Source organism: Melitaea cinxia, chromosome 19 (assembly GCF_905220565.1).
Source record: "Melitaea cinxia chromosome 19, ilMelCinx1.1, whole genome shotgun sequence".
Classification (NCBI taxonomy): Eukaryota; Metazoa; Arthropoda; class Insecta; order Lepidoptera; family Nymphalidae; genus Melitaea; species Melitaea cinxia.
Window position 1 is genome coordinate 15,415,767 of NC_059412.1, and position 11,306 is coordinate 15,427,072.

At 38.1% G+C, this 11,306-nt stretch overlaps 2 protein-coding genes across 3 annotated transcripts; one reads left to right on the top strand and one right to left on the bottom strand.

Moving 5' to 3' along the window:
• The first annotated feature begins 3,587 nt into the window (after positions 1-3,587).
• LOC123662620 (glucosamine-6-phosphate isomerase) lies at positions 3,588-7,222 on the top strand. 2 transcript variants are annotated; one of them, XM_045597435.1, is made up of 6 exons: positions 3,588-3,813; positions 4,818-5,000; positions 5,279-5,463; positions 5,819-5,992; positions 6,551-6,624; positions 7,041-7,222. In XM_045597435.1, exons 1-5 carry the CDS (start codon positions 3,588-3,590, stop codon positions 6,617-6,619), a joined length of 837 nt encoding a protein of 278 aa, XP_045453391.1. In that variant the 3' UTR covers positions 6,620-6,624; positions 7,041-7,222. The 2 variants fall into 2 exon arrangements, with proteins under 2 accessions (XP_045453391.1, XP_045453392.1); XM_045597436.1 differs by lacking the exon at positions 6,551-6,624.
• Positions 7,223-7,605: 383 nt separating this feature from the next.
• LOC123662622 (replication factor C subunit 2) lies at positions 7,606-10,682 on the bottom strand. Its single transcript, XM_045597437.1, has 4 exons — positions 10,314-10,682; positions 8,805-9,026; positions 8,160-8,396; positions 7,606-7,833 (listed from the first exon to the last, which is right to left on the bottom strand). The coding sequence occupies exons 1-4, from the start codon at positions 10,680-10,682 to the stop codon at positions 7,606-7,608; spliced, it is 1,056 nt and encodes a 351-aa protein (XP_045453393.1).
• Positions 10,683-11,306: the final 624 nt, after the last annotated feature.

Genomic DNA, 11,306 nt, shown 5'->3' on the forward strand with positions numbered 1-11,306 from the left:
CGCCACTGGACTACCCATAGCTACGCCATCTATCTGTAGATAGTACTGACTCCTATACACAAAGAAATTCGGTTCGAGGCAATGTCGCAATAACGTAACGCATCCTGTCGGGATATTGTTTTGTTGGAGTCTTTGTCGTATAACCTCTAGACAATCTATTATAGGTACAATAGTAAAAAGTGACTCGACATCAAAACTGACCATACATTCATCATTGTCGACCAATGTATCCTGTAAAACTTTACGAAATGTCAAGAGTATTTAACATAGGAGAATGTTTTTCCCACAAGCGGTTGCAGCGTTCTTGTTATATGTTTGGCTAGTTCATATGTAGGCGAATCAATCTGGCTAAATATAGGCCGTAGTGGTACACCCATTTTATAAATTTTAGGTAGCCCATATAATTTTGGCGTCTGTATAATGCGTGGTCTTAAAAGATTGCTACTTACTGCATCCCAAAATTATGTCCCGATGTTCCTGGATTAACTTATTGGTTTTCTTGGTCACTCTTGACGTAGGATTGTAATTCACCTTTCTTTATGTATCGACATTCATCACCACACTCGCATTTCCTTGGTCCGCTTACAGAACATAAAGGTCTTTATTGTTGCGTAATTCCAAAATGGCAGTATGTTCCTCTCGAGTTAAATTTTGGCAAGGTGGGTTTCACTTTTCTTAACAAAACTGCAACATCCTGTCTGAGCGTTTCCAACAGCGTTTCAAAAAACTATATCGTGGTATGTACTCGTTTATACTTAAAAACCGCAAGTGTCTGAGTCTAAAAAAGTTAAATTTGTTTTAACTTTAAAATCGTGCTGCACCGAGAATTCAAGCCTGTACAATGAAAGTTCTCAAAAGTGGCGAGTTTATTGTGTGGCGTGCGATGTGAAAGTAGCGTCAGCAGAGGTTACAACCGTGATGCACCGAGGTACGATTATATGTGGAAAATTTATTTCTTCATAATTCGTATTAAATAGTAGTTCCTTTTAAGTTGTATGAGAAAGATTTGTATATTACAAAAGTCTTCAGGCTCCTAGATCGTAAGATGATTCGGTAATCTTGGCACATATTGACATTTGATATTATATATTTAGATAACAGTAATAGACTTCAGATACAATTACTAGCATAAGAAACTCCTTAGAAACCCTAGTTACTGTACTGTTTACATTACGATCAGTTTTCATTCAGCTTTGTTGAACGTAATTTGTTAAAGTTATACATTCTTAACTGTGATAGAAGACGTGTAATTTTGGTATTTGCTAGAAATTAAAGACTATGTGTTCTTAAACATACACACGGTCAGTGGCCAATCCTTAGAATATTTTGAGTTGAAATATTTAAGTCCTACTATGATTCAGTGTCGAATCCAAATTTTATTACCAATGATTATAAAATCAAAAATCTCTTTTTCTCTTTTTGACCGTTGCTTATCAACTAAATATTATACTTCCTGTTTATTACTCAATTATTGTAGTAAGGTATTATGTAAGAGTTGTTTAGAAAAATGTGGACAAAACAATGTTTTTGTTTTAATAGTTTTTTAAACACTAGATATTTAACAGGAAAATGAATATAATTACATTGTCAATGTATATAATTATAGTTTTTTCTTAAATTGATAATCTATTAGGAGGTTTAATATCTGCAATATTTGGAAATGTTACAAGTATTCTTGAAGTATTGTTTAATAGGAATATACTTTATAGGTACAGTTAGTGAAGTACCACACTTATATAAAAGAGACTACTTGAAACAGGGGGCATACATTATGTTAACATTAAACAAAGCACAAATCGAAACCATGCAGTTAACATTATCTGTGGGAAAGACTGGTATACAGTGTCAACAACATGTTCACATTGTCAAAGACTGAGTTATCTAATGGAATCTTTACGGTGGAAAAGAATCTGTTTGCCTTGGCAACTTGAGAACAGATATTTTATTATATAAATATATTTTTAATCACACTGCCATCACAATTATTAATTTAATTTATTGAGCAATTATTTCTACATTTTTTCGCCTAAAATGAGGTCTCATTTTTTTTTAAAAGATTGTTTTGCAGTATGAGTGGCAGTAATATTTTATTGATAGAAGAATACTTAATTGGTCATTTTACTTATTATTGTCATTGTGCTCTCTCGGTGTAATTTAAACATTACACATTTTAACATTAATATTCTATTCAAAAGCGAGTGAAACTCCGTTAGAATTACGTTGTTGGTTTTGGCCGGTACGTTGTTAGACTTAGTTCTACGTTGTTTGATATTTTAGGTACTCGTAATAATTACAATTAAATTAGAAAATAAATATCATTTATCCGATTCGAGTGTTTTATTTTCTTGATTTCTTAGCATTTTTTGGAAATTAACGAAAAAATTCTTACTGTAACTGAAACTGGCAATGAACAACATTCTTAACAATGACAATTGTGTCATTTAATGTTGACGGCTGACAACTGTCAAACGAGTCGTAAATAAGTTTGCCGGCAGCCAATACTGTAATACTATCATGTAATATTATTTAAATTAACCAATCACAAGACATGTAAAAGTTAGCAGCTTTTTGTGATTGGTTAGTTGTTTTTGTCCTTTATAGTTTTTTATTGGCTCCTTCCATTCTAAAATTAGAACGATCTGCCAACATTTCAAAAAACATTTGTGTGCAACTGCATTCCCACAGTATTATAAACACTTGTCATAAATAAATACTAGTAGTACCTAGTTACTTCTTGCAGTATAGTCGTATTTAACGAATATAATTGCGTCAAGGTGCAACTACGCAAAGGCATAACTTTGGTAAAGGATTTTTAGAGGTTAGTGACTCGAAAGGTTATTGACTTCAGAGAACATCTTAATACACGCTTATTATTTTATTTCGTTTATCATTTCGTGATTTTTATTGCTCCATGCTATTTTAATTTACATAAAAACAAACAAGTTATAATATTATCAGAATTATTGACTGCTATGGCTGAAATACTTTTTAATATAGACCACAAAAAAGCTTATAATCATACCAACAAAATTTTTAAGTAATGTTTTTATGCAGAGCTAAATAAAAAATAGTTTATATAGCGGATTTTTGAAACGACGATGATTATATTTAATATGTATAAGAAATATAGCATTCTTGTTTGTTTTTATAGTGTAATAAATATATTTTTTCCTAAACCTAAGACCTCTCCGACATCCCATTTGATTGTTTTTCATCATACTTGATTAATTGCTGAATTTATTGTAAATCAAGTCAAGTAAACCGCCTCGCTTCTATAATTATATATTATACCGATAATTAGGACATCGACACCTTATCACCGAGCCTTGGTTGTTGTTTGCAGTTAAATACCGATCAACAGTAATCGCAAATACGTGCTTTATTGATATTGTTGAGTCAATATGTAAAGGAGTAGGTTAATAATATGCGTTGTTTTTTTAATACAAATAGGTCGGCAAATAAGCCTATGGCTTACCTGATGGTAAGCGATAACCGTATAGCTTATATACAACCGCAACACAAGAAGCATCGTAAGTGCCAACTCTACCATCCAATCCCCCAGGTTTGTGGATCGGTTGGTGGCCAGCATGCGGCTCATAATCTTAGAGGACGCGTCGGTGGTGGCGGACTGGGCGGCGCGCTTCGTGTTACAACGCATCACGGAGTTCGCGCCGGGGCCCGACCGCCGGTTCGTGCTGGGCCTGCCCACCGGCGGCACGCCGCTTGGCATGTACCGCCGCCTCATCGACTTCTACAAGGAGGGCCGCATTTCCTTCAAATACGTCACCACTTTTAATATGGACGAATACGTCGGTTAGTGTTCGACGACTTCACTTCTACTGCTTGTAACTGCAATAGAAGGAATTAAAGTAACTTTCTTTTACCCGACCGAAGATGTGACTAGCGATATCATCTCTACTCTTTGGGACCATCGCAAGCCATTAAACTAAACGATATTAAATGATTAAGTTTTTCGCACTGGAATAGCACTTAGATCTATTTAATTTGTAACCGTGAGGTGTCATTGCACTTCTGACTTCTCGTTTTTTTTTCGAAATATAAAAAACCTCAATGGTCGTTTCACTAACTTTAGGAAATTAAAATGGTGAAACTTTGGCGCCATACAGTGAGAATCAAAAAACTTTTTTCTTTCAAATTTATTGAGAGTAACGCAAAATGAAGAAGGGCTTAGAGAAAAATAAGCATTTTCAACACAAAATAAAATAATTTTATTTTGAATATAGTCAAAAAAATTCCGGCCTTTTTTTCTGTTATTATTTTTAATTCATTTACTTGCTAAGCTGCATTTTTAACCGACTCCAAAAAAGGAAGAGACTACTCAATTCGATCATGTATATATATATATATATATATTTAATTATGTTTGGGGGATAACTTCGTCGTTTTTAAACCGATTTTGATAATTCTTTTTTTCTTGGAAAGGAGATATCCCAAGTGTGGTACCATGATAAGGAAACCAAGATCCGATGATGGAATCCCAGATAAATCGAGGGAAACTCTCAAAAATCGTAGTAACGAGTAGTACGTTTGTTAATCTTTGCGTCTACTTACGTCCATATTACTTGTCGAATCGGTTTTTTTTCGTTTGCGATCAAACACAATTATTTTTGTTACTTGTGGATAAATCTGTCGTTTTTTGTGTCTATTCCATCTTAAAGTATAAAATGAAAATGAATGCAATAAAACTAAAACATTCAACGGTTTATTGTACTACATTGAACGCTGACGAAGTCGATGATATGAAATAGCAAATGTTCTTATCTTGATGATTAATTTATCGGTCCCGTTCCATCCAGGACTCCCGCGCGACCACCCCGAGTCGTACCACTACTACATGTGGAACGAGTTCTTCAAGCACATCGACATCGACCCCGCGCACGCGCACGTGCTGGACGGGAACGCGCCGAACCTCGTGGCGGAGTGCCAGCGCTTCGAGAACCTCATCAAGGAGGCCGGCGGGGTCCGTCTCTTCATCGGTGGTCAGTAGTGGGTTCTTTAATTACGTCATATGATGTCTTAATACTGGTCGTTACTGTGTGTAGGAACATGAGGGTCGACAAATTAATTATTTTTGAAACATTATCATTAGCGAATTAACACTAATAAAATTTCTGAATTTGACTCTTATGGGAGTGAATGAGACAGCAATTTTTTTTTTTAATTATAATAACTAAAGGCTTGATATTAAACTTGCCAGCATTGACACAATTAGTTGCTAGTGTGAAAAAGAGTAAAAAGTGAGCGTTTGGTCGCGTAGGCATCGGGCCGGACGGGCACATCGCGTTCAACGAGCCGGGCTCGTCGCTGGTGTCGCGCACGCGCGTCAAGACGCTGGCCTACGACACGCTGGAGGCCAACAAGCGCTTCTTCGGCAACGACATCTCCAAGGTGCCGCGCCAGGCGCTCACCGTCGGCGTCGGCACCGTCATGGACGCCCAAGAGGTGCGCTTCACTTTACCCCTTATTATATATATTTTTGAGGTGTCCACCAAAGTGGTGGCACCACCTTTTCTTATCCTGGGAATGGGAAATGCTTTTACGTACTGATCCTGCCGATAACGGCGACGGGAGTGTGGGACTCCCGACACGATCTACGACTAGACTACCCACTAAGACCCAGCGGTGTCCTCGTCAATATAGTAGGGCGTCACGAAATCGCTAACGCACGCAATCACGACGTCCTGACCTAAAGAGCACTCACGAGCACGACTGTTTACGAAAATAAAGTCGACTGAACTAATACAAGAGAACTCCTCGATTGTCTATCCGTTTATTAGATTAATGTCGACGTGTGCAGGTGATGATCTTGATCACGGGCGTGCACAAGGCGCTGGCGCTGGCCAAGGCGGTGGAGGAGGGCGTGAACCACATGTGGACGGTGTCGGCCTTCCAGCAGCACCCGCAGACGCTGTTCGTGTGCGACGAGGACGCCACGCTCGAGCTGCGCGTCAAGACCGTCAAGTACTTCAAAGTACGTATCGCACTGCTCCCGGTCTCACGGGCCTGTTGTGGCTTGTTATACTGTCCACCATAAACAATCGAGCACAGTATTGAGCCATACACACATGTTACACCAAGGATGCGACGGCTCCTTGTTTGTTATAGGGACGCTTATACACTTTCGGTGGAGGAAGTTAATGCCTTGCAGATTGCTAATCTCGGAGTGCTGGTCGTCGGTCGTCCACCTTAACACCTCGCAAGCTTTAAACAATACACTAGGAGGTGACGTCATATGCATGAATACTCTCAGGGTGCTTGCACGTGTGGTTCGCATGAGAGGAAACTGGAATAAACGATTCAAGCCTGAATTTTATATGAATAAAGTTTTTCAACTCCACCACCAAGCTCCGACGACTTCCTCACAGTATATAGTTTTATAAGTAGGTACTTGGAGATGAAAAATTTTATTTGATATGACTCATATCCACTGGAGTGGCAGAATTCTCTCTTGGCTACGTTTGGGTACTTTAGTAGAGTTAGATGCACATGAGAAATGTAAAATGAGGGTTTGAGCGAGTGTGTGTGGCAGGCGCTGAGCGGCGAGCACCAGAAGATGATCGCGAGCGCGCCGGTGAAGCAGCAGCACGTGCTGCACTGACGCAGGTACCTCGCTGCCCGCACTGGGACGGCCTCAGCCCAGCCAACGAACGTGTAAAAACAATATAAAAATTGCAACGAACGTGTAAAAACAATATAAAAACTGTATGCCATATAGAATCAAATTATTATGTAGACTTAAAATTGTCGCATTATAAATAGCGACAGTTTGAATTTATAAAGAAATAGCCTGAACATGTCCTACTGACACACATAACCCTCATCTCGTACGAATATTCTAACCAGTTTATTATTCTAATTATCTGGCCATTCTAATGAGCTTAAAAATACAAACATAACGTTAGTAGTAGCGGTTGTAATTATCCCGTGCAATGTTCTTGTTTCCAATGAAATTACTCATTTAACTCATTTTTTTTTTTGCTAAAAATTGTATATATTATAAATTTAATTATAATTTCCAGAGTCTGATGGGCGAGCACAACAAGCTGATCGCCAGCGCACGGTGATACAGTTATGGACACATTCCAGTTTGATGAAATTATATAAAATATTATATGATAATGTTTAAGTTTGATGTATGGATATTATTGTGAATATAATTGAATCTAATATTGTTATATTTTATACATTATCATTTATAACATTCTTTTGTTTTAATTTTTTTATTGAAATGTGAAATATATATTTTATACGAACATGTTTTATTTTTCAATTTTCACCAGTTGCTATTAGTTTTTAAAAATTGTCTGAACCGTAACAGTACTACTAAAAAGATGAGTTTCAGTAAGTAGTAGCATTTATAAATGTTTGAGCAAAAGATAATGAAATACTACCTTTAAACATACAAAATATATTTACACCAAAATCGAATTAATCATTAAAGTCACACAACTCGCACTGGAGACCTCGTCCACTCTACACCGTGCAGCGCGTACAGTGCGCGACGCCCCCAGCCGGCCGGCGGCGCTACCAGTGGGCGGGCGGCGCCACCAGTGGGCGGGCGGCGCCACCAGTGGGCGGGCGGCGCTACCAGTCGGGCGGGCGGCGCGCGGCGGCGCGGCAGGCGCGCGCCAGCAGCGCCGCCAGCTGCAGCGGCGAGGCGAGCCCGTCCGCCACGCGCAGGTGCGTGCGCCCCACCTCGCGGATGAGCGCCAGCTTCACGTCCTCGTCCACGTCCAGCGTCTTGCACACGCGGAACACGTTGCCGACGATGTCCTCCGCCGCGTAGCCCAGCTTGCACAGCTTGGCTATCACCTGCCACATATTTTATTTGTACAGCTAGGTACAGCCCACATGATGGTAAGCGATTACACTAGCCTATTGACGCCTGCGACACCAGAAACATCGCCGAACTCCACCTAACTCATCACAGGTACATGAAATTAAATAAGAACAGTGATATTTAGCTACTACTCTAGGGTATTAGCGGGTCACTCCAGATCTTGAGCGAGATAGTTTTTATTTTGCTCAATTTTTTTATTTTTATTTTAGATATATCCTGCTGGGCCCTCATGTGATTTTTGTTAAGCAAACGTAACGTATAATTATAGTAACTGATCACATGCTTCTCGTGCACAAACCTTGTAAGCCTCGTGAATATCTTGGCGAATACAAGACTCGAGCATGCCACGTACGAGCATAGGGTGTGGCTCGTCGCACACCTTGAACACGTTGTCGGGGCTGACGTGCGCGAACCCCTGCGCCGTGGCCTGCAGGTTGTTCAGGGCGGAGCGCAGGTCACCTTGTGCTGTAAACACTATGGCATTTACGCCCTCTTCTGTGTAAGACAACTGCTCCTTTTCACATACCTCAATCACCTGGAAGAAAAATGAGCTCAGGCTAATACTCATTTATCTATTATTGTTTATTCAGGCAGTCAGTTGAAATAAATGATAATTACCAATGACATCTAATACTATGGAAAATTAAAATGTGTTTTAATAATAACTTAAATAAAAACAATTTATATCTAAAGATAAACATTTAAAAAGTAACCACTCAAGATAATGGGTCTCATATTATGGAAAGGCGATAGACAAGCAAGTCGGTAACTTTTCAGTAAAGCATTCAATTAAAATACTGCTACTGCTTTTATCTTAAATACTGTGTATAATAAATAATAAATGTCTACATCCACATCTACACATACTTTTAAGTTACGTTTGTTAGCAATGTATAAATATGACTCAATACAAAAGGTAAAACATAACAAAACATGAAGGAACCTTGGCCAATATCTGGGCATCTGTGAGCCTGGTGTACCGCAGTACGGCGCAGCGGGATTGTATTGGTTCAATAATCTTTTCACTGTTGTTGGCAGCAAGAGCAAATCGCGTTGTGCTCGAGTAGAGCTCCATCGTCCGCCGCAGTGCCTGCTGCGCACCATCAGTCATGCTGTCTGCCTCGTCTAGTATCACTATTTTGTGTCGCCCCGCAGGCAGAGTTACCTACATTATTATACCATTTATTAAATTACAAAATATATACCACTTCTCGTTATAGACAATAGCTATAATCATTTTAGACTGGAGTTTCAGTATAAATTCTAAAATAAAGAAATAAGAAATATTCTATTATATTCTGTACCCTGCGTGTATTGCTATGCTTTTTTTATTTTATTTTTTTGTTCCCTCTCCAACCAACTCAGAAACCTCATGCACAACACTTTGCTGAAGATCATGACAAGATCAAATACATAGTTTACGATTCTATAAAGGACATACAGATAACATTCATTTTTATATATATGTATAGATAGTAGTTTACATAGAAATAAATTAACTCATTTTATTTCATCATTAAACTGTGTGATTTTGAGTTATGCAGTAATTATTTACTAATAAAGACGAAGCATTGGCACAACAGCAACAGCACTGGTTTGTAAATATTGCGCTGGCGGTTGCTGGGTCGATCCCCACACATGATTGTTACTCTTATAAAGAGTAATAATTGCAGTATAAACACGAGAAGGAATAACAAAACTGTAACTCTAAGTTTCTGACTTTGCAAAGAATACGTCTTCTTTTTGGGTTATGGTATTTGCTTGTATAATAAAATCCCACAACAATTTTGAACATGTATTACAGAACATAGATTTAAAGTTCATATTAAAAAGAAATTAAGAGCTAAAGCTTTATTTGGTGCAGGATTACATAAATGATAAAGATGTGTAGACTTAGTGACACATACAAAATATTACTACATTTTTATAAAAACAGCTTAAAACTTAAAAAATAAAAAAGTAACAGTGGAGTTTTTTGCCGGGTTTTCTGCATAGTCTGCATTTCAAAGGTGGTAGCTTCACTTTTAAAAATAATTTGTAAAACTGAGGTAAGGCACAGCAAGAATTTCCTGCTCAAAATAAAGAGCAGCCCCACTGGGGGTAATACCTCAGCCTTACAGAAGACCGTAGCTATTTAGTACTGTTTTCAAACAGTATTGTTCCTGTTGGTAAGGAGACCAGAGCTCTTGGGGGGGGATTGGGTAGGCAACGCGCTTGCAATGCTTCTGGTGTTGCAGGCGTCTATAAGCTACAGTAACAGCTTATCATCAGGTGAGCCGTACGCTTGTTTACTGACCTTGTTTAATATATTAAAAATAAATGACAATTTGAAGGTGCTTTTGAAGCCTATTTGAATTAAGCTGTTTTTGATTTTGATTAGATATATAGTGAGATTACAAGAGTAATCAATAATTTTTTAGTATTATAAAGTATAGCAGCTGGTCATACTAACTTTCTGCTGGGCAAACATTTTGATTTTGTTGCGGACGACATCGATACCGCGATCATTAGAAGCGTTGAGTTCAAGCACGGCCTCTTTAAATGCGGATCCGAGCAGTGCTCGCGCCAAACAGAGAATTGTGGTCGTTTTGCCGACACCAGGCGGACCGGCGATGATTATGTTTGGAGCATTCCCAGTGCGGGCGAAAACAGACAACCGCGACACGGTGTCCTCATTGCCTACAATATCAGCGAACGTTTGAGGTCGATATTTTTCTATCCACGGCAAATTAGACGTCGATTTACTTGGACCTCCAATCAGCTTTTTTGGTGTCGGTTCCACCTCATCAACCTCCATTATACTAACATCGTCGTCACTCATTTTGTTACTATATTTATCGTTTAATACTTTTAACATACAAGTAGTAGTATTTTTGAATGATTTTCGTTTATCTGGAAATGTAGGAGCGCGAAATTCTCTAACTGTCAAAACTTTGAAATTCTTAATCTCATAGAATGTCAGAATGACAGACTTGACAGTACAAATAGGTTGTGTTTCGTTTCCTAAACAAAGGCTCTTTGAATCACTGCCAAAGTTTGTATAAGAGCGTTAGTTTCAAAAAATAACACTAAAAAGAGCATTTTCATCGTTTTCTTTCAATAAGTTTTAGTAAAAATAAATAATTATTTTAATACTACTATTAATATCCTCATTAATTACCAAATATTGTATGGATTTGATTTTGCAGTGTAATTAACTACGATAGAACCGTTAAGCCTTCTTCTTAGTACAAAAATAGTTTGAGTTTATAATACTTGTTGATCTGAGGTTGCAATAATTTTGTAAGTATTTATTGTCGTCTGTGGTAGTCGCAATATTTTTCGGAATCTTGCTGAATTTAATGAAATACAGAACGGTACAATACATCGATAAAAAGTTAATAACTCATTTTTTTTAGGAGATCATGCCAATCATTTAAATGACACAAATATAGCCCTTAACCAC

Excerpts from the sequence above, each read along its gene's own strand:
- LOC123662620 (XM_045597435.1), top strand. The coding sequence starts at position 3,588 with ATGCGGCTCATAATCTTAGAGGACGCGTCGGTGGTGGCGGACTGGGCG. Across the intron at positions 5,001-5,278 it reads GGTCCGTCTCTTCATCGGTG|GCATCGGGCCGGACGGGCAC; the intron begins GTCAGTAGTGGG and ends TTGGTCGCGTAG. Across the intron at positions 5,464-5,818 it reads CCGTCATGGACGCCCAAGAG|GTGATGATCTTGATCACGGG; the intron begins GTGCGCTTCACT and ends CGACGTGTGCAG.
- LOC123662622 (XM_045597437.1), bottom strand. The coding sequence starts at position 10,682 with ATGAGTGACGACGATGTTAGTATAATGGAGGTTGATGAGGTGGAACCG. Across the intron at positions 8,397-8,804 it reads ATGCCCAGATATTGGCCAAG|GTGATTGAGGTATGTGAAAA; the intron begins GTTCCTTCATGT and ends TTTTTCTTCCAG. Across the intron at positions 7,834-8,159 it reads ATATTCACGAGGCTTACAAG|GTGATAGCCAAGCTGTGCAA; the intron begins GTTTGTGCACGA and ends AATATGTGGCAG.